This window comes from Aythya marila (assembly GCF_965140915.1).
Source record: "Aythya marila genome assembly, chromosome: 5".
NCBI lineage: Eukaryota > Metazoa > Chordata > Aves > Anseriformes > Anatidae > Aythya > Aythya marila.
In genome coordinates, this window is record NC_139046.1 from 43184716 (window position 1) to 43208414 (window position 23699).

General features: G+C 34.6%; 1 protein-coding gene across 3 annotated transcripts in view; it reads right to left on the reverse strand.

The window, feature by feature from the left end:
- PRKD1 (protein kinase D1) overlaps positions 1-23699 on the reverse strand; it is a 123806-nt gene that overhangs the window by 23425 nt on the left and 76682 nt on the right. For 2 of the 3 annotated variants that reach the window (XM_082760700.1, XM_082760702.1), the window contains exons 3-7: positions 16407-16538; positions 15150-15310; positions 12254-12277; positions 3693-3903; positions 1916-1993 (exon numbers count right to left, since the gene is read on the reverse strand). In XM_082760700.1, coding sequence (XP_082616826.1) covers positions 1916-1993; positions 3693-3903; positions 12254-12277; positions 15150-15310; positions 16407-16538 — 606 coding nt within the window. The remainder of the gene's footprint in view (positions 1-1915; positions 1994-3692; positions 3904-12253; positions 12278-15149; positions 15311-16406; positions 16539-23699) is intronic. The other variant, XM_082760701.1, reaches the window with a different exon arrangement.

Below are 23699 nucleotides of genomic sequence, written 5' to 3' on the forward strand. Positions count from 1 at the left end.
CTGAAAAAATAGAAATGAGATACCAGGATGAAATTGCCTCTAACAATCCTGATGACCCCATATCAGTCATTTATACACACAATTACAAGTTACACTATAGCACCATGGATACCATATTAGATACATCATTTGATTAGGAAAAGCCAAATTATATAAATTTTTAGATGTAGAGTTCCAAGGGCCTAAGTACTAATTCTGCAGAACTGCACAAAAGAAAGCTTAACACTTTCTAAAATACTGCTTGGAGTAAGTGTTCTCACCCCAAGTGGCTTTGAACAAGCTTTCCTTACTCAGCTCTTCCTCAAAGAAACCACTACTTTTCATCAGACCGTCATCAGATTCATAGGTAGGAGACAAGAAAACAAAAGCAGCATGTTACTTGTGGGGCAGACAGGGAGAGGGTAAAGAGGGTGTGTTGGAGGGATAAAGTACAGCTGCCTGAGATGAAAGGTAGGCAGCTTTTTTCTGTTTCACTAAGGACTGAAACAGAAACAAATGTAAATTTTGTTCATTTAGTTTGGCTGTCCAGAAATAAGTCTTGCCTTTCCATCTTAACACTGTTGATCAATCCTGTTTTGCACTGCTCTCAGACTGCACCTCAAATGTATGCAGTAGAAATTTTATCATTTATAAACAGACTTAGTGACTTTCTTTGACTGAAAATCTCTGTGCATACAATTATTTGCAAAGTCAAAAAATAGAGATTGGGTTGGAAAATGTATTAAAATGATTTTTTTAACCTTCTTAAGATTTCTATGGTCCATACTGTCATCAATGAATTTAACATATCTTGGTATATTTTTAGTTCTTGGATTTGAAAGTCAGTCTACATCCTTCCATAAACTTGCACTTGCACTCCTGAAGAAACAGTTACGTATGGACAGATATAAATGGCGTAAAACATGCTGTATGAGTGCCATACCAACCTTTCAGAAAATTACGCACCTTATCATGTTTCAAGTTGGGATACTTGGCATCTAAAATGTTTTTGCCTATGCTAATTGTCATTAAACAGAAAAACTTTGTAATAATATTGTCACGCACTACAAAAAAAACATTAATTATCACTCCTAATTTTGTAAATTCTTTATATATTTTCAATAAAATAGATAACTGATTTAAAGTTTGAAAAATTATATCTAATAAAGCAATATTTCATTAACCTTAGAAGCAGTTTAGGCTGACAATATGTGGTAATATGAATTAGACACTGAACAGTTTACCACACTTCTAATTCCCTTATCACATAGAAAAGTGACATTTCCAAGGCAATCAACAGCTCACCTACAACCACCTTTTTTTTTCTCCAGTACCGTCTGTCTAACCTAGCCATACATTCCTATACTTGACACAAAACTGACAGCACATGTATTGGAAATTCAGCAGATAATCAAGTTTTCATTTCTAGCAACTGATAAAGGCTTTACCCCAACAGCAAGCAGTGGATTTTTATCATGGAGGGCCTTCCCAGTTCCTCCAAGTATGCATTTCCTTCTCAGGAACATTATCCTAAAACAAACATTTTTTCCCTTCCCAGATTAAAAAAAAAACAATGTGTTTGTATCTGCCAGGTAAATGCCAATGTCTAATGCACATTCCTTTTTTTTGGTTTACTTTGGCATTCTGCAGGCCATGATCACCCAGACATTTTGCTGCTGAAGCCACCTCTGTGGCACAGCTGAACCTGCCTTTCAGTGCTATATATTTTGAAGATACATGCTCCAAGTTGATGATGTATGAAACATTAATAGGGTTCCTCTCATACTTCATCTTCAATATACAATAGAAATGTCGCAGAGGAAAGGCCACTCCCAAGCAATGGAAAAACATGTCTTTGTACACGTCAGTTTTACACTTCTCTTTTATTTTGCTGGTGGCTTAAACAATGACAGAAATAATTCTTAAGGTGACTTACCTCCATTAATGGCAACTTCCCCCAGGCAGTTATTTGGCACTTTAGGAGCACAGCGCTTGTGACAGTTGAACCGACAGTCTTGCAAGAAAAAAAAAAAAAAAAAAAAAAAAAAAAAAGAATACAGCAAAATTATTTCTCATTTTCGGTGCCACTATTACAATTTTTTCCTGCTATCCAACCTATAAATGTCAAGCCTTATTATTTCACTAACATAAAGTTAACTTAATGCGTCCAGAGAGCACTAGCCTGGCTGCATGCCATTTGCCAGTGGAACCAACAGCGTAAACATGCCAGCAGCTTCCCTGTGGGAAAAGGAAAGCAGCACTCACAGCAATGGGCGGAGGCCTTCACTGCACCAAGTGCATGCTACGCTCATCTCAGGGAGCAAGTTGGAGACCTGTGCACTTGGCTCAAAAGCCAGAGTTGCTTTTCCAATACAAGAAGCAGATCAGGCTACAGCATATCAACTGCAGCTCAGAAGTTTGACTATGTATCAAAGACTGAAGGCTGACAATTGAAGCAGCAGAATCCTAAGCAACAATCATAAGCCAGAAATATTTGTTTGCATTGCAAAGCAAATTCTAAACAGCTTTAAGTGGAGGGTTCCTTTAATACCTCCCTTATTTTCCAGATATTTTAACTTTACTCTACTTTTCTTTTTTTCACATCTGTAAATGGCACTTTACTAGATGTCATTTCAACTATTTTCTTTTGGCTTATGGAACACATTTTACTTAAACTAAGAGCTGTAACTTATTAACACAGCTGGAAAAGCAAAGTCAGGAAGGAAGAAATATACTAGGGATGTCTATATCCTTGTAATTATTTAACTTCAGATTGATTCAAAAACCAACTGAGGTACAACAGTGCCAAACTCTTGGCAAATATATGCATTTTTAAATCAGGTTAATATTTGCTTATGTCACTGAGATTCAAAACAAACTGAAACAGGTGATGCCTTTATACAGATTTTGCTTGAGTTAAATCACATCAGAATCACTTAAATGAAATGAATTTAACTTTGAACTTTTGCAGGGTGTTCAAGGAAGCAACACAAACTGTATTGACTCATTTTATGAAAGTTATTGCTTATTTTAATAGAGGGAAGGTGATTTTAAGGATCTGTTGATCAACAATATTTAACACTGTAGTATACAAAATGCTTTGTATTTGCGGGCACTCTCGTTGGTTAAGGTGAGCCAGTAGTCTAGGCTACAATCCAAATGTCCTGATTCACTTTGGCACCTGCTAAGGTATAGCTACATGAGACTCGAGAGCATGTAGGTAAGAATGCATTAAAAAAAATGTTCTTAAGTTCTCATATAAGCTCATCTTGTTTAATTTCCCTTAGAACTCCCTCTAAACTTTGAGTTGCTAAGACTCATGCACATTCTTCAATTCAAGCATAAAATCTTGCAGATTGAAAACAACGAAGATTGAGAATACGGTACTATGTATTAACTATTCAGCTGTCACTGCCTGTGAACACACTCTCACCAAGTGCCAAGACAATCCACACCTGAATGACAAGGATGCGAGCTACCTCAGCTATACCACAGGGTAATAATGAATAGACAATGAATAGGCATGCAGCCAGCTCCTGTAGAACAATTATTGCAATTCTGATCCTAGCTTAATCCAATATAATTGCTCATTTGCCTACACCTAGACAGTTTGGTGAAAAATTCCTGAGTATGGCTATATAGCAACTACTCAAATGCTAACTTACTAATTTTATTATGCTTAGCTTTTATGTTCCTTAAGGGAGTTTACTTACCTTTGCACTGCAAACCCTGTCTAAAAAGCCCTTTGAGAAGCTTCTTACAGTACTGGCAAACTGTTGGCCGTGTGTAAGAGTGAATGACAAAAGTGTGAGGCACTTTAACCTTGGAAAGTAAGATCTTGTCAAGCTGAATAGGTCGTCCAATGTAGGACTGTGAATTTGATCTCTTCTCTCTCCCAGTGAATGATTCTGATGGTGTCTTTTGCTGTGAAATACATAAAAAGGATATTTCAAATAATCATGATTTATTAATTGTTAAAAGAATATCATACTCACATGTGCCTCAAAAATGGTATGTCATCTGTCATAAAAAGCAATGTAATTACTTTTAAACACTAATAGAACATGCAATATACCCCTCTCTTTAAGACTGCTTTTGAAAAATTGGAACGGTATCAAACAATATTTTTGCTAACACTAGTGCCATGCATTTCACAATGTGGATGAAACAGTTCTAATTTATATTTTTAATTTAAAAACAGATTTTGATCAAAATGAAAACAGATTCATTAAAAAATTCTCAGAAAAGCATTTTGTGTTCTGATAAAAGCAAGAGGCATTTCTTTCCCTCTCTTATTTTCTGTTTTATATCAAAGCCAACTTTGAAAGGATGTACTTTTGTACAAACATTAAGAAAATTATTATCTTGATCTATGTGCATGCAGGTTTTTGATAGAAAGCAGGTTAGTATTTTCCATCACCTTTATTTATAATGTTTGTTATCACTAACCTTACCACATTCAAACCATGCACAATAGATCAGAACAGGTATTTAGATGGCACTATATAGATATGTATGAAGGGAGACACATTGTGTCGAAGGAATGGAATCAATGTAATTCCTGAAAGAAATGAGTTATCTTATTTTCTCTGCTAAATTCATTTAGATGTAAATATGGCAATTACCCCAGAAAATAACTGACCCAGAAAACTACTTTCTCCCAAGAATTGTCCTTGAGAAACAGACTACACCCACATGGAAAAGAAAAAAAAAAGTGACAAGATGCAACTTGATCATTTAAAACTTAGTATCTTCTTTCCGCCATATGCAAATAATCTTGTAACTGAAGGGTAGGAAATGAGTCATTCTCTGTTGAGCCTCCACTGTTCAAAGGTTGTATTAGCTGAAGCTAATTGGCCTAACTTGAAAAACTGTTTTTAAAACTAAGAACTATAGGAAAGCTATAGGAAATTCTGCATCTAAAGGGACTGATTGAATATTATTTCCTGGTCACCAACATATAAAAAGACATTTCTTTATGCTTCTGTCTGAGAATCTTGAAGTAAAGAGAAATTTGAAGGTCCTTTTAATGGTAGAAGAACTTAAGGAGCAATTCTAGGCTTGCCTTCATAGTGTATTTGTCATAGAAATAAATAAATAAAGAAAGAAGTTTCTTCCTTCCAAAAACTAGACAGAGTTTAAAAGACAATTCTTTTTCTTTTGGCTATGCTTCAGAACTACCTGTCTAGTATATGCAATAGACTTATTGAACATTAGAGCTTCCTTGCTAATTGATAACAATGCCAACATCACATGCTTATTCAGTGTATAAATGCAGGCCTGTCAAGTCAAGGAGAAATATGTAAAATACATTCTATGAGCCACATACATGTGATCACTGTAAACAAGTTAGTTTGCAACAAGTATAAGAAAGCATGTATCTTTTCTTTACTACAAATAAAAATGGAAAAACACAAGTACATGTTTTGATATTAAGTGTTTACTTTCAGAGTTTTAGATCTTTTGCTGTAAAGCAGCTGTGCATATGAAAAAACTAGACTCATTTTAGGATTAAAACTATTTAGTATTGATCAGTGAGTAATATCATTTGCCTAATGCTTTCAAGGCAGATTGCATTAAGTCATATGAAGGCAACGTGAACAGGGCTTTGGGAAGGAGAGGAAGGAGGAGGGAGGAAGAAGCCCAACAGGAAGGAAATGGGCCCACCTGCACAGCACAACCTACAACGCTTGGCTTGTGTAAACCACCTGCAAATGACAGCCCTCAGAATGTGTGGATGGGACAGAGCCCACAAGAAGATCTCCATCCTCTCAATATTTGTATGTAAGGACAAATAGGACAGTTTTGGTACAGACTGATCCCACTTCAGTCTTAGTGCAGTGCCATACCACTGGCAACATAAGCAGCAAGGGAATGGAAGCTGGGGGGCAGTCAACACATGGGACACTCCACACCCCAGGGTGACTGACCAGTTAGGAGGAGAACTGTGTCCTCCAATTTGTCAATGGTGAGCTTCTCCTCCCATTACTTTCCAAAACTCCTGTCAATATGCCTTAATTTTAAGTTACAGCGCTCCCAGCATCAGGCAGACGCCATAAGTTAAAATCCCTGAAAGAACAGAAAACAGGAACTACACCATTTTCACCAAAAAAGCAAGAATCTCTTGAACAGAGCACCTTCTTTTTCAACTGGTGTGCCTGGTTTGTTAGAAAGATAAATTAGTTTTTCCTGGTAGCCAGCCAGACTACTGACTCAGCAACTCTGGAAACTTCCCAGGAAATGATTGCTTAACTGGATTACGCCATGGAAACTAACAGCCTGCACTGCTCCAAACACTAGGCAGTCCTTCTAACAATCATCTTAGCAAGGTAATTTTAACAGATCAGAATATTATTTTCAAAGTTACAACAAAGGAACATATGCAGATATTTAACTCTATGGATGTCCAATCAAGCCACTGAAACTGATCATATCCAGAGACTTACATTTAATTATGCCTTAAATAATGAGAATATCAAATAGAATCCAGTGCTTGCTGATTACTCTGAGGTGAGGGGGGAAGAAGAACCTTTTCAAGAAATAAGAGGTGCCAAGCTGTTCCCCAACCAACACGGGGCATTCTACATATCCCTTACTTTTATTAGCTGATGCCTCACCCCTCAATCTTGTTCTATTTCTTCAGATTTTTGGAACGTACTCGTGGTTTATTTGCTGGGCTTTGTTAAAACCTACTAAGTACACAACTATTTGCCTACAGTAGGCAGAAGCCCACTGTCATTGTGCAGAATCATGTCATCACAGGAAGGAGACAATTCTCCACGTATCTCCTACCCTAAAAGTAAAATGCACTCAGCAGGAAATCCTGCCTGCCTGTCTTTTTACTTTGTCCAGATCTGTTGCAAAATCCAATTAAGAAACTGGAATAAATACCAGTTTTCTGCCAAAGCATTCCACTGTTGTCCACCTGGGTGAGTCCAATTGTCTTCTAGCACCACTTCTAGCACCCCTCTCAGGCACAGAAATCACAGAAATGTTGGGGAGTTTTGAAGGGACTAATGGGAAGCAATCAAGCTGACTGCAGAACTGGCCTATAGGGAGCAAAGACAAGGAACAGCCCTGTAATCCAACTGTGCAGAGCAGCCTAAACATAAAAGAGACTGCTGTTTTCCTGACTTATTTTAAAAAGTTTCAACAGTCCTACTAAAAAAAACAAACAAACAAACAAAAAAACTATTTTTGACATTTGATCACCTTTTTAAATTACGCTCATGGAAAGACATTCGAATAAGTAAACTTCACCTGAAACAAATTTTTCAAAACTATTCTCATAGAAATTCTAATTTTTTGCAGGCTCAGTATCTAAAAAGCATTGTGACATTATCCCTGTATATAACACTGAGATGGTCAACAAAAACTACACAGGTATTTCTATAATGTGTTTGCCTTAAGAAAAGAAAAAAAATGCCTAGTTTATTTATATATCTGGACAACTGAGAAAAGTGATGTGTACTATAACAAAACCAAAAAAAATTACAAGTGGCCTCACAAAGTTTCATTTTCTGTGTTGAAGTATACTTGCTGAAAAATGCATTTCCTTCCTGTATTGAAGGCAGAAGATAAAGACTTAATATGTTCGTATATAAATTTTTCACAGGAAACTACTGTCTTATGAGGTGCTGTCTATGTCACCGCAGGAACTGCTTTTGCTGCAAAGCAAATGTTGACTTTAACAAATTAAACTATGTGACTGTAATTAAGTAAATTCAAGGAAACAAATCTTCAATTAAATATACTGAAATACCACACTTAGAATGCAATCAACTGTGTTGTCTTTTGAGGCTTCTTGCACTCTTCTCTTTAACTCAAGTGTATGATTTAATTCTACAAGCATCACAGTTAGATAGTTATGGTCTGAAAAACACTTCAACATTAAATGTGTAAACACATCAAAGAACTGACTTCAGTACAAACTGTTAATATTAAAGTACCCACAGATGAAATTATTATGTATCCTGTTCCTCCTGCTCAGACATCAACACCAGCAAACAGTGGTTTGTAACCTGCCTTATTTTGTGAAGTAACAAAAAAAAAGATTATTGGGTTTCAGCAGTAGTTATCAGACTATACTAACTTTTCAGACTTGGGCATAAGGATCTTGTACCATTTCAGAAGATCCAGTGCCAACATGTGGAATAGTTCAGAGATGCTAGGAAAGTAAAATGTGTGCTGCAGGGTTTGCCTTTTTGCCTTTTTTTTTAATAATTTTAGATATGTGTGAACCCTTGTGTTAGTACTTACAAATTATGAAAAACTAACTTTGAGTGTATGTTTGCTTACGCATACCATATGCTTCTCACAAATTCCTACTGCCACAGCATTTACAAGTCCTCACTTTAAGCTGTGGAGACTTACATGAAGTCTGACAAGCTGACAACTATCAGCCCAAGCTCCCAAGGGTAGGTTCTGGACCCTGTTCAGATTCCTCAGGCTTAAAGCACTCTGCACTCAGCAGCTGGGTCTGCTCCCAGCAGTGGGTGAGCTGCCAGCACAGGAGGAGGGGGAGATGGACAAAGCTTCACTAAATCTTTAAAAGTTCAGAGCTGTCCCAAGATCTGCATGTCTTTCCTAAAAACAAAAGAGGGGATTTAAGAACAAGTGGTAGTTCTCTGAGGACAAGAACAACCTGAACCTCTAACCTCTTCCAAGCTGAAGAATCCCATAAAACTTTTCCAGTGGATCACAAAAGGTTGCATTCAAAAACATCACCAACATATGGCACACATGAAATTTCAGGAAATGCATAACTTAAGCTGTTTACTATTTTTGCTTCTAGCTATTTTTCTGAAAATATGGCAAATACTAGCTGCAAAAATGATGCAATATATAACACTTCCCTACATATACAACTTTTAACTTAAAATAATTGGCTCAGTCCTCACTTAGATCTCATCTAGCTGTCATGAACTACAAAAACAACCATATTTGGGCAAATTAGCCCTTAAAAAGTTCTAATGTAGTCTGAATTAGTGACAAGAAATTCAGCCTTAGAGTATTTAATGCATAGCAGCTAGAACACTGACCTTATTCATTATTTCATGGCACAGCAGTGTAGGAATGGTAGGTCATTCCAAATTTACTTTCTGTATCCTACGTTTTAATTCAGGGTTCAACTGGACTTTGAATTTCATAGACACACAATTCTTTAAAATAAAAGGGAGCTACTTTTTTAATAGCTTTTGTTGGGTTATTTTTTACATTTAATACATTATTTTAGTTTACATAGTTGTACAAAATTCTTTTTTAAATATTTATATTTCATTGTCAGATTCAATGAGATACTCAATTCTGTCCAGCGCACGAACTTAGAACAGTGTGGTGAATACGGCAATAAATCAATGTAAACATTATTTATTTTGCAGGCTATATTTTGCACTTTTATTAATTTAAAATTAATCTAGATTTTGTACATTAAAAAAAAAAAAAAAAAACACACCTTACAGGAGCATTCCCCAAAATAACATAGGGACTTTTATTAAACAAATAAGCACACTGAAATTATAGAATAATATACTAATTTACATTACTATAGGACTGACAGAAACGTGCAGTGTACATGTCCTGGTTTTGGCTGGGATAGAGCTAATTTTCTTCATGTTAGCTGGTATGGTGCTGTGTTTTGGGTTTAGGATGAGAATAATGCTGACAACCTATGATTGTTTAGTTGTTGCAGACACTTTCCAGCCTCTCATCAGTACTGCCCTGCCAGCGGGAAGGCTGGGGGTGCACCAGGAGCTGGGAGGGGACAGAAGAAGGACAGCTGACAGACTGGGATCAGCCACAGGGATGTCCCATACCTTAGGGCCTCATGTGGAACAATAAACCGGGGAAGTTGGCCAGGGGGGCTGCTGCTGCGCAGGGAGTGGCTGCACATCGTTTGGCTGGAAGTGAGCAATTGCATGGTGTACCACTTGTTTTGTATATTCTTTTTATTATTATTGTTGCATGCTTTCCTTCCTTTTTCTTTCCCTCATTCTTATTAAACTGTCCTTATCTCAACCAACACGTTCTTGCACTTTTCCTTTCAATTTTCTCCCCATCCCACTGCAAAGGGAGTGAGCAAACAGCTGTGTGGTGGTTAGCTGTCTGCAGGTTAAACCATGATAGTACATCACTGCAGAATAACCTGGGTTGACAAGAATAGAAATAACTGTGAGTGGTATTAATTCAGAGTTAACTTGAGTGTCTTTCTTCAAGAGGAAGTACTAATTTTGCCCCTGAGGATCTTCTATCTAATGAACTCCACTCTATCCATCAGAGAAGGACTCCTACTAATTATAGCTGGCTTAAGGCACAAAGCTGCTCTCAGCTGCAACACTCCAGGCCTTCTTTAACCCATCCCTCAAGGGCTCCTTTTTTCTAGTCCAGTGAGTTGGTGGGGGAGTTACAGGGACTGGAACTGACAAAAGGAGACATCTTCTACCTGAGTGTGGAAAAGGAAGGCTTTGTAAAGTGGGAATTTTTGACTCACTGGATTCCTTATTTTAAAGGAGCAAGAGAAAAAGACAGCTGTGTTAGGAGCTGAGAACAAGGGAAGAAAGAGAAAATGCCTATCTATAACTGAAGACAATTCCCTCCCATAGACCCTACTGTCCTACTTCTTCAAAATCACTCTTCTGTATACAGATCAGCATTCTCAAGCCACCTCTGCTTATAATAAATCTATACAGGAAGACAACACCTGGTGCTTTGTATTCTGTCAGTGATACACAAATAGTCTTTTTAACTAAAATGAAGTAAACTATTGTGCAAAAAAAAATTCCTGATTTTCCATTAAAAAGCAATAAGTAACTCTGTAATAATCCGCTTAACTGTGCCCCATAAGACACAACATTCCTATTTTAAATGCAAAACTCAGCTAGGCTTTTTCTGAGAAATCACGGCCAATATATCTACCAAATTACCTCAACATCAAAATTCATCACTTCTAGAAGGATGAATAAAGCTTACCAAAATAATGGAAACATAAATAACATAGACATAGAATTCTGTTGTGTCATATAAATGTACTTTAAAGTAAAAACACAGAAGGTTAACATATTTTTTCCTTTTGTAAAAAGAAAAACATTTTTCTTTTTTTTTTTCTTTCCCAAATAATATCTTTATGTTTTTTCTTTACTACTTTTAATTACTGTTATTTGAGGATGATCTAACACCATATGGATTGATGGATAATTTTTTAGATAGCACATAAAATAAAATTTTTATATATTAGTAAAACTCTGTTCTATATGTGTTGGTATTGTTTTGAGTATTTTGTGGAACAGCACTTCCAGGGCACACTATAATACTTAGGCACACTAGAATAAAAATACTCGTGTTTGAGAAAAAAAATACAGTAATTTCTTTTAAAAAGATAAAATGTTTGGCCACGATAATCTATATTTCATTGCAACAAACTATTCCTCAGATTAACTAGGTAGTAATTCTAAAAAAGAAAACATTTTCACTCAGCTTTATAGCTCTTCTACAGCTGTATCTCAAATATATGTCACATGGGAAAGATGCCAAAATTTCATAGTTCCAAACTCTTTTGAAACTTACTACATTTAAAGAGCTTCTTTGGGAAATCAATACCAAAAGCCAAAGAGGACAAATTTTGACATGAAGTATGCATTAAAAAAATCAAAATATTGTTCTCTCATTGAGGTAGACTTCATACTATGTGTATTTATAGCTGTAACTTAGCTGTACACTTTTTTTTGTTTATTTGTTTTGTTTGTTTTTTAATATTATTTCCAGGGAAATACAGAATCTTTGACTGTTTTTTCAAATGCAACTATATTCTGAAAAAAAGCTACCACCCTGCATTATGGTATTAGAAGTTTGCTGTTGAACACTTAAAGGTCAGGTTTGTTTAGCTTAAAAGGTCTATTTTCTACATTATTCCAGCAAATTCCCAGTGTTCTGAAAGTGAAATTAAAATTTTCTTCCCATGTATTACTACCAGTAAAGAAAGGCTGTAGTCCAACCATTATGTCACTTTCATATAAAAATATTTTAATGCCAGGGTGTTTTAGCTAATTTTACTGTTTAATATAAGCAGAATCGTGATCTTTACTTTGGAATCCCAACTTTAAAGTTTTTTATCAGACATACTCTTTCCAAAAGAAAAAAAAAATGCTCTTTAGTTCTGAAGATCACATAAGGCCATCATAATCTGAATAACTCCATGCATTATTTCACACTGATGCTGATAGTCAGTGAAGAATGCTCCTGACAGTATGGTAGGGAGTAGAGTATATTTAGTACATACCTCATAGCCAGGGCTGACAGGAGACTGAGACAGGAAGTTGGAAAGAAGAATTAAAAAAAAAAAAAAAAAAAAGAACAGAGAAATATGGGAAAAAAAAGACAGAAAATAATGTTACTTTAGAAGCAAGCATGGATGTGCTATTATTTTATACTTTCATTCTGTGTTATAGAATGGAATGCAAAAGAATTGCATTTGAGCTATGATAGATAAAAACACGAGTAACAAAACATTCTCCTAGTCCTACATAATTTTAACATTTCCATTTGAAGTGTTGTACACTATGAAGTCAAGAATCAAAAAAGGTTATTGCCCAGACTTTATTCTTTGGAAGTAGATTTTTAAAGCTGCATTTAACTATAGTCCTCAGTTAATTTTCAGCTCAAATGAAATGCTTTATTGGCAAATGAAGACATATCTATACCCAAGCTGAAACTGCCTGCATGTGGTGGTTCCCTAGGAAAGGATAATTAAAGTACCCTTTGAAAGATTCCACATTACCATGTCTGAAAGATTTTTCAAATGCCACAATTTCGTAAGTTAGGGCTAAACTTCTTAAGTTCCTATGTGGCATGTTTCTAGCAGCCAGACTTACAAGTTAAATTTAACAGTATGAGCTAAAGTTGGCTTCTTACTGGTTCATACATTGTCAACAAAGAAAGATTCTCAAATCATGACTCCGATAATAATTCCACCTATGAAAGGTCTCCAGAAGCTCATTCTCTCTCAACTGCTCTCACACCACATAGTAAATAGGGGTAAAAATAATATTTATTTTAATCCCGTTAAAGTAACCAGCAGATCTCTGAATTCACTGGTCTCAAATAGAGACTATATTTTACTATCAGTGATTCAAGTACCATACCAATACTAATAACAATAATGAATGATAAATTTTGTGAATGAGGATGATGTCTCAGTATATTCACACAGACTGCAGAAGAATGAAACACATTCCAAAGTGCATGCTTTGATTGATACCACATTATAAACAGCCATAAAACTTATCTCATGAGTACTGCAGAAGAATGTAGTCCAAAGGACAGATCTGATATAGGAAAACTGACAAAGCTTATGCACATTCAGAAAAAAAAAAGGGGGGAAGGGGGAATTTGAACATATTCAATGCAAAAAAAAAGAAACGAAAACAAAACAAAAGACGTAGTAGTATGTGAGATCATCTGAAAATCTGGTGAATGATACTGTGACTTCCTGAAATAAAAGTGAAATTGGAAAGCTATCTATTTCATTTCCCTAGGCTTATGCCCATCCCTGCTACTTCCTTTAAATATATTTTCTTTGTGCATGCATGTGTGCGTGCACGTGCTCGCACACATGCATGTGTGATGTTCTGAATCATCAGCTTGGGTACTCTGAGGATTACAAGGTCCTAGAGAAGTAGTCTTCGGTACGTATGACACAATGTATTTATTTTAATTTTAATATTTTCAACAGATTTAAACCTTTAAACAGATTTAAAGCTTTGCAAAACAGGTATTTCATTTAAGAGTATATTAGCAACCAAGAGAGCCACATAATTAAAAGCATTTTCAAACTTAATTTTTTTTTTGATATCTTGTAACTGAATTCAGTGCACATACAGAGCATATACTAGAACTCTAACCCATACAGCATTTTAAAACCAAATTCCAGACACAATTCAGAATTAGGGTCAGCCTTCCTCTAAATTTCATCTGTATTGGTCTGAATAAGTCAGCATTTTGAAACAACCTACTGAGAATTACAAATAATCTATAAAGATCTGGTGCTGCAGTTTTTGCAGAACTTAAGCACCTTACTCATTTATGCAGCTTTTCAATTAAAAATACAGATTCATAATGTTAACCATAATTTCCAAGTAGCTTTAGGCTAATGATAATCAGCAGCATAAGTACATAATTATGGCTCATAGATGGCACTGCATATAACACCAGGTCTACATCATTTGCAATAGTGTCCTTTAAGTATGTCAAGTTTAATAAGTTTAATATTCTAATTGAGAGGAAAACACGATAATTGTTGTGTGTGCTTATAAATTCTTTCCTCTCTTTCAAACCTTAAAGTTTTCAAAACTTTCACTTAGGAGTGGAGTCATTTACACACAGTGTAAATTCTTAACTATTACAGTATATTATGACCATTAATGTTAAAAAGAACAAATATTGCAAAGATTAAAATATTCTAACTTATTTCAGTCGTTGCATTTAGTTCTCAGATGTCTTGTTTTCATGACAGAAAAGTACTGTATTAATGTATACACAAATATGCTGTATATGTATGTGTGCAGGTGTGTATCTTGTACATCTACATCTACACACATATGCACAGATAAGTACACACATTCCATATATACTACATTCACCACAAAGACTTGTTTAGGGAAATAAAGAAGATTTTTCTTTCTTCTGAACACTAAGAAATACGTTAAACATACAGGCTGAAGTGAATTAACTATAGCCTTGACTGTTAAAAATACTGTGTTTGATGCAGTGGTATTTGGCTCAGTATTTTGAGGCCCCTTCTTCCCTATATCATGAATTACTGGACACAATCATCTGCTGCAGAAGAAATTTAACTCCTAGTTCCAGGGAAAACATCCTCCAAGATACAGCTTCTCTCTTCACTATAGGTGGCAGTTTCAGACCTTCAACATAACCTAATTCTTCACAAAGGTAAGAGACTACTGGGAGTATCAGAAGTGACACATACCTCAATCTCACATACCTTAAGCTGGTGACCTCCCTTTTACATCAAGATGCCTTTTCCCACAGCATAGCTTTATAATTTGCATACTACCCCCTCCTCTGTAGTCTACAACAAGCAAAAACAGATCCTATAGCACTAAATGTCATTGCTTAATAGCAACATCTGTGCCCTCCATAGCTAAGGAATTGCGTACCAGAAGGACTTCATCCGGCATACTGGGTGAAGGTTCTGCAGAAACTGTACGAACAGAGCTGAGTCCTGTTAAGGAAACATTTGACAGGCGCCTTTTCCGTACGCCACTGCAGTTGTTAGGAATTTTAAATGCACATCTCTTATGGTAATTTAGGCCACATCCTGTAAAGAGAAGTTTACAACTATTTGATTACAGTTTATTACTGGAAAGAGAAAAGAACACTTTTTATTATTATTTAGTAAATACAAATGACACATTAATTTTGACTGAACGTTTTTCCTTTACTCTGCTTGTTTAGTTCCTATATTTTACAAATTTTTAGAGAGAGTAAGTTACAAGCTCTGGAAAGCTTTTATCTATAATCAATGTTGTTTCTTTCATTTTTCAAAAATCAATGTTCTGAAAGAGCAGGAAAGTTCTGTGACAACTATTTGGGAAGTAAGGAAATCTTTCACTGGACATAGTATATTCCATTGCATACACAGTCTGGCAGGGGTCAAATAGTTCTGGTTAAATGAGAAAAGACAGCTATTACAACTTCATATGGACTGATAGTAATTTCACTTTAATGAACTGAATTCATGTGATATAGAATTAGGAAATAGGCTCAGACTCATTGAGAAGTCAGGAGAGTTCTCTTGAACGGGAAGTGGGGAGGGAGGTGCCGGTCTCTTCTCCCTAGTAACCGATGACAGGACCCAAGGGAATAGCATAATGCTGTGTCACATTCAGAGTGGACATTAGAAAAACATACTTTGTGGTGAAGGTGTGGAACACTTTTTGTGGAACAAGATTTCCCTGAAAGGTAGTTGATGCCCCATGCCTGTTTGTGTTCAAGAGGCATTTGGACAATGCCCTCATTAATAGACTTTAACTTTTAGTTAGCCCTGAAGTGATCAGGCAGCTGGACTAGATGATCTTTTAAGGTCCCTTCCAACTGGACTATTCTATTCTAAATAAAATACAGATAACCTTTCCTTAAAAATATTTATACACTATAAATATAAAATATTTATACACTTTTTTTTTTTTTCACATGTCCACATGATCACTATCTAGGAGACCTCAGAGGATTCAAAAAGATCAGTTCCTTAATCAGTTAGTTTATTATTACGACAGTTTGTTCTTAATGTCTCTACCAACTGTATAATTCTTTTGATACCAAGCAACTTTAAAAGTAGCACCAGAAACAACATTCATAAATGGAATGGAAGACTCCCTTCCTGAGTCTGAAAAGCCTACTTCACTGCACCTTACCTTCACATTTGAGTCCCTGACGCACAAGTCCCCACAGCATTTCTCCGCAATGGTCACAAAAGGCTGGTGCTCGATAAGAATGAACAAAAAGAGCATGGGGCCGGATTTGAAAGTCTTCAAATGTAGCAGAAGCTGAAACAACGAGATTATTCCAAAACATGGTAAAATTAGTAATGTAACTAAAACACCTTTTGGTCACTATTGTTATGCCTTTCCTTGTTGCTCATGCAGAGCAAGCTGTAAAAGTAGGTAATGTACTTTGAATTTTTTAATAGGTATATTATACATAGGTAAATATACTGTTTTTTGAACATAAAAGAATTGACTTTTCATCACACTACACAAAACACTGGAAAATAAAATGGCCTTTAAAAATATACAACAAACCTTTATGATCTTATTTTACGTAAATTCAGAACAAAGCTAATAACTTGCTGCAGCTGTATGAATTATGTTCTTTAACTTGAATAATGGATGTCTTTCTTAATACAAGGTCGTTGTTTACATTATCTGTTACTAATTGGATAACACCTAAAACCTAACCAAAGATATAAAAAGATACACAAATGTACACAGCAACACAGATAGAAAAACAGTCCAATTCTAAAGAATTCATAGAGAACAAGGAGTAAAAGGGACTAAGTGAAAGGGAACTAAGGATAGGATTTCAATAGATAGAAAAAGGAGAAAAGGTATTCATCCACTCCAAGTCTCTGGGGAGGGCTGTTCTTCACCAGTCAATAGAGTATGGATGACTATTAAAAAGATTACTGCTAAAATTAGATGACATGAAGCCTGAATAAAACAGCCAACAAACTAAAGGAAACAGAAAAAAAATGTAAAATTTAGCAGTGTTAGGCCAGGAGTTTTTTTCCACCCTCAAAGGCTTCCAATCACATAAGGACACTTGTTTGTTATTTTTCTATTTTTTTCCAGACTAAAGCTGTGAAGTTCACTGTTAATGCAACACTTGAACAAGTGTTGTAATGGCAATACTGTCCTTGGAATACCAGAAAACACATAGTAATCAGAAGGCATTTTAGATGTTTATCAGAATTCTTGTGATTTTACTTTGTTTACCTCAAGTCAACTGTCTTTTGTGTGTATACAGACAGATGATCTTCTTACAATTCTGACTGAATCAAAGAGGAATCATACATTGGATGATCAAGCACTCAAACTTTAAAATTATAATATATAAAACATATAATATATAATATATAATACACGATATATAATATATAACATATAACATAACATGTAAGATAGTTCTGTAGTTATGTAGATATATAGTAGTTTTAAAGTTTATATATACATATATAGTTTATATATAGTATACATTATATAGTATATACATGATACTATATAGTATATATATAGTATATATAGTATTTATATATACTATATATTATATAGTATATATATACTATATATTTAGTATATAATTAATATACTAATATTACATAAAATATAAAAATATAAATTTGTTCTTTATCTGTACACATCAAAGCAAAGTACTGGCATATGAACTTTCCTATTTAATTTCATATCTAAGATATATCATAGGAACTAGGACAACAGATCCCCAGTAGGGTGTGTAGTTCGAGAATGATTAATTTCTGTGGTCTTCTAGGTCACCAGCATGCAGCTACTAGAAGAAAAAGGTGGCACATAGTCAAGCAATGTGCATCTCTATGGTCTATGCATGGTCTACTACACATGAATGGCAGCTCTGCTACTGTCCAGCAGTTGGATGAGATCAAATTATAGATTAAAATCATACTGAACCTACAACTTCTCAGGTTGCCAGGAGAAGTTGTAGATTGAACCTGGAGGTGTTCACAGTCAGGCTGGATGGGGCCTTCATCTAGTGGGCGACATCCCTGCCCACTCCATCCCTGCAGGGGGGTTGGAGTTAGATTTCTTTAAGTTACTTTCCAACCCGAGCCATTCTATGATTCTATGAAAAGCTGCACTAGAGAAGAGGAGCAAGGGAAATTTTTCAGTTCACAGACCTGCTCTAATCTTTCTGCAAAGAAAACACAGCACTAGCATTTGCACTATTTGGCTCATAGGTTAGGAGCTTGAATTCTCCTCATTGTCTCATATAGACTCATATAGCATCTGACTGGTATTTTCTGTCATCTCTTGTTCCCTTAGATGCTACCCAGGAGTCATTTTGGGTATTGGTAGTTCACACCTTCCTCTTTTCTCCTCTTGCCTGGTCTGTGACTGTGATATATACATGAAGACATGGTCTTCTGCAGTTTGGGAACTCCACTCATACAGTGCGATATAACATACCACCTTCAGCAATATGGACTCCTGAAAGCACATCACTCTGTATCTGTTTCCTTCACAGCAAGTTTGGAACCCCACACCTTTCTGTTCAAGGCTTTCTGTTCTAGCCTTTTCACAGCATACCCACTTACAGCTTTAGGAATAATACAGTGATCAACTTCTCAATTTTTTCACATAATAAAATGAGCACAGAAAACCTGTGAGTTTTCTCAAAGATAAGCGCCAAAACTAGAACAAAACGCCCCATTTAGTTCCAACACAACTGCAAAGTGTAGTTCCTTCATTTTGTTTCTCTAGTTTAAATTTGCACTTAACATAAAAATAAAAAGAGGCTCAAACAAGACAGTCATAGAGTATGTATTTCTCCTCAAGGGAGTAAAAAAACAAACAAACAAACAAAAAAAGAAAATGAATGAATTTTTATAACATATATGTGGTTTTCAGAGATGCGAACTTTTTATTTCTAAAAACATACATACAACAATCAAAGCACTATTAAAACAGGAATTATGTTTAAAATAAAAATAGTGCAAGACTCAATCTAGCAAGGAATCTAAGTATATATGTATATATATAATCTATCTATATATATTAGATATATAATCTATATCTATCTATATATTATATATATAATCTATATATATTATCTAAGTATATATATACATGCTTATACCTATTTCCTTGAATACTTATCTAAATCTATGCAAGTATTTAAATCCTATTCTGAGTAAAGGAAGTTTGTTATATTGGAAGATTGGAGAGAAACTTTATATGGATTTACTGGGTGTTTTTTCAAATAGTATGACCAGTGCAATAAAAACAAAATGAAAAAGAAAAAGCATTAACTTCAATTTAGCTTAATAATTTAGATAATGAGTTTAAAATATTTTACTCTACCTTTAATAATTAAACCGCTACTTTCTGTCAAATGCAAATACCAATACCTCTGTAGAATCTGATTTGAATTTAAAACCTTCCACAAGCAGTTTTGCCTTAGGGATTTCATCATTTGGCTCTCTTCCTGTGTCCTAAATTGAGTTCCATCTGAAGCTGTTAAGTGGATGGAAAGTGTTTTGTCATGGAGTCTTATTCTCCCTTAACTCCATTTTTATTGTACTCAACTCTTTTTTTTTTTTATCCCCTCACAAAGAAATCATTTATATCCTTTTCTTTAAAGCTGTAACCAAACCTTCTGGTCTCTCTGCAAATTAATTAATGCGTTATCATGGCCAATGCTCTTGTAATAAAAAACTGTTTCTACACCAAAGGCAAAAAAAAGTAATTTAGAAATGACTTTATTATACCTTTTTTTTTAGTTCATATTAGCGATAAAGGTGATACTAAATAAATACCACATTTTTAACAGTAGTACTGTAAATGCAATTGTAGGGAGACAAAATCCAAAGTAAAGAAACATCCCAAAGTGCCAAACTTGAAGTTGTTGCAGTGGCCATTATAAACACACATACGGTATTACATACATATATTTAATTTAATTATATATATTTAATTTAATGTCTTTTGAAAGTTGAAAAGGTAACTGGGGAAAGTTCTGGGATACTTCTTGCATTATGAGAAGATACCAATGGTAAAGATGAGCAGCGATGAATACGATTCTCGCTCTACGTTTTAACTGTCCTGACTGAATAACCAGAACTTTTAACATATCATTTTATACTGAAATAATAAATTTCTCAAAAATGAAAGGCAGGGAGGATATTTATATTATTCTAAGAAAGCTTTAAATTTGGCAAGTACTGCAGAATATAGAAATGAGAAGAAAACACACCAACATATTTTTTTCTTCATTTGAACCTTTGGCAATGTTCTACTGTGTTTAAAGAAATGAAAGCATTTGGGGTTTTAAATTTAAAGGTAAAAATAGTATTTTTCTAGGCTTCAGATTTATGTATTCTCATCAGCCTCTGCAGAGAGCATTCTGTTTTCTTGCCACATGAAATGATGCTATTTCAGAGCACTATTGTGTGAAACTAGTCATACTAGTAGAAACTAGTGTTTGTTTAGAACTTGCTTTAGAAGAACTAAGTTAACTAGCAAGCTACACAGATCCTTAATATGTATATAGATAATTCATATTTATTGTTCTGCCACATGGCTTCAATATGGCATAGTCAACTTTCTATGGTTAAACTTAGAAACTTATCTTTTCAGAGTATGAAACAGCAGAACTAGTAATATATGAATTACATTCTTTTAAGCTTCTTCTGTCGTTTTTCCATTTGTAACTTTTTGAAATTACATGTCTAGAAACACTTTCATATAACCACTAACAAAGTTTTAACTTTCAGAATATGCCTGTGTTATTCACTGAAAAAATAAAAGCCCTGCTGACAAAGAGGGCTTTTTACATGTACAGATATGTACATGTACATATTTTTAAACATGTACAGATATGTACATGTTTCATATTAAATGCAGACTTTCTTATTAACAAAAGAAAGCTTCTGTAATGTCAGGTTATTCTCTCACTTTGACAGAACACTGATGTTATGAAGGTAATTTTCAGGCAGTACATAAAACTGTGTACTAAAAAAAAGAATGGGCTCCAAATATTTTGGATTATTACCATTACAATTATTACCGTTATATACCGGTAATACAATTATTACCGTTATCCTGAAAGACCAACTACTCTGCAGAGAACTTTACAATATTATGTTCTTAATTGTTATGCTATTATTATATTATATTAATATCTTATTACATTAATACATTATATTATATTATTATATTACATTATTATATTACATTATATTATACTATTTTACATTAATATATCTAATAATATATTATAATATATTATATTGTTATAATATATTATAACAATAATATATTATAATATATTATTAGATATATTAATGTAAAATAGTATAATATAATGTAATATAATAATGTAATATAATAATATAATATAATATAATATATTATTGTTATAATATATATAATATAATAATAATATATTATTGTTATAATATATTATAACAATATAATATATTATAATGATATAATAAATTATATGTTTTATCATTACATAAATATATAATATAATATAAATAATATTTTATTATATCATTATATTATATGCTATCATTATATATTTATTATTCATATTGTTATGCTATTAAGTCTCAGACTAACTTGTCATCATCAATTTAAGCATTCCTAGTATCACCAAAACACAGACACTGAAACTACAACAGTTTTGACAAGTCTATTTCATCAAGTCTGTTAATGACTCGGCTATTAATGGCTAGTGTTCCTTGTTCTGGGCTCAGGAGCAGATCTGTCAGTCAGCACAGCTGGAAATGAGAACAAGAAGCCATTGCAACTCACAGAGGCAAGGTTCGGCTTTCAGAAAGAGGCAAATGATTTACCAATCATTTTGAGTTCCAAGTTCAAAAGGGCTTGAACTATTAGCAAAGGCAAGATCCTGCTGTTTCAAGCAACAGGGTTTCACGTAACGGGAACTGTCGCCTAGCACCACCCCTGTCACAGCATAAGCAAACATCAACTACATGATCAATAATACCATGCAACTATGCAAAGCAGACACTCCCTTGCTACACACTTCCATTTGGAATGCCTTCAAAATAATATATCCCACTGAATTCCCACAGGTACTCTTAACCCAGTCTTTTGCTATGAGAACTGCTGACATTCACAACTTAAAAAACAAATATAATATGCCGATATACATTATTCCACTTCAAACATTTCTTAAACCATCGCAAGTAATTGCTCTGTCTAGAACTTCACTGGGCTAAGAGACAGGAGATTATGTTCTTTTTAATGTTCCCTTTTGGCAATCAATGCCAAAAAATCTAAGTTTTCAGAGTTCCACCACAGTCAGCAGAGTTATGGCAGTTCATACAAGACAAAGATTTGATCTCTGATCTCCACCTTAATATCTGGTTTAAAAATGAAACTTAACAGGACTCCAATGCATAACAGAAATTAAAACTTCCTAAAAACTAGACATATATAGATTTAGAATCACTCAGTTTATTTTAGTTTATTTTTTCTGCTCAGAGATAAGGATAGTTGGATAAGAAAAAGTTGGATGTAATATACTTCCTAGTATGTCAACATTCTAAATTTTACATTCAGGAAAATTCTTAAATACTGGTAAGGTTTTTTTTTGTTGTTGTCGTTTTTTTTTTTCTGTGTTTTTTTTTTTGTTTTGTTTTGTTTTGTTTTTGTTTTGTTTTTGTTTTTTGTTTTTGTTTTGTTTTGTTTTCCCTTTTCCTACCTACTATTGTTTTTATGCCAACGTTTTAGATTAAAAATAAAAAGCGGAATTATGAATGCTAACCATTGAGAGGTATTTGACTGTATTTGACTGTAGTGGTGACAATGAAGAGGGAGATAAATGTTCAGAATTTAATTTTGAGCTCTTAAGCAAAAGTCCACTACTTGCTAGCTGCAACTCGTATAAGGTGGTTGCAAATTTTTATATCATCAAGCAAAAGCGAAAATGGCACAACCTGAATCTAAAGCGACAGGAAACTGAGTCACTAAATATAAGGTTGATTACATGCTCGACTTCTGCATATGGGCTATCTAGATTGGAAACAATCTGAGCTTGGTGTTCCAGCAGAAAGAGAAGGTAGCAGAGGAAGGTCTGCAAAAAGAAGAATTGATCTCAGGAAGAAATGGACCTGGAAAGAAGAGCGTGAGTATTCTGCCTAGAAGTAAAATTCTGGAAGTAGGGCAAGATCAGGAAGATGGAGGCCATCTTCCTGATGTCCATGCATTCTGGATGGTGATGCCCAAGACTGACAGCTGCAAGCAGTGGTACAGCAGGAACCAACACAACTTTATGCCCAGTCTTCCCAGGCCAGCAGCTACCTGCCTGCTGGGAGGGGCAGTAGGGAGCTAATGAACAGAAGCCTGGGAGGAGAGCCAGTGAGCAAGCCTGGGAGACATCCAAGTGAGGCAAAAGCTCTCATCTCCTTGGCTATTAAACAAACA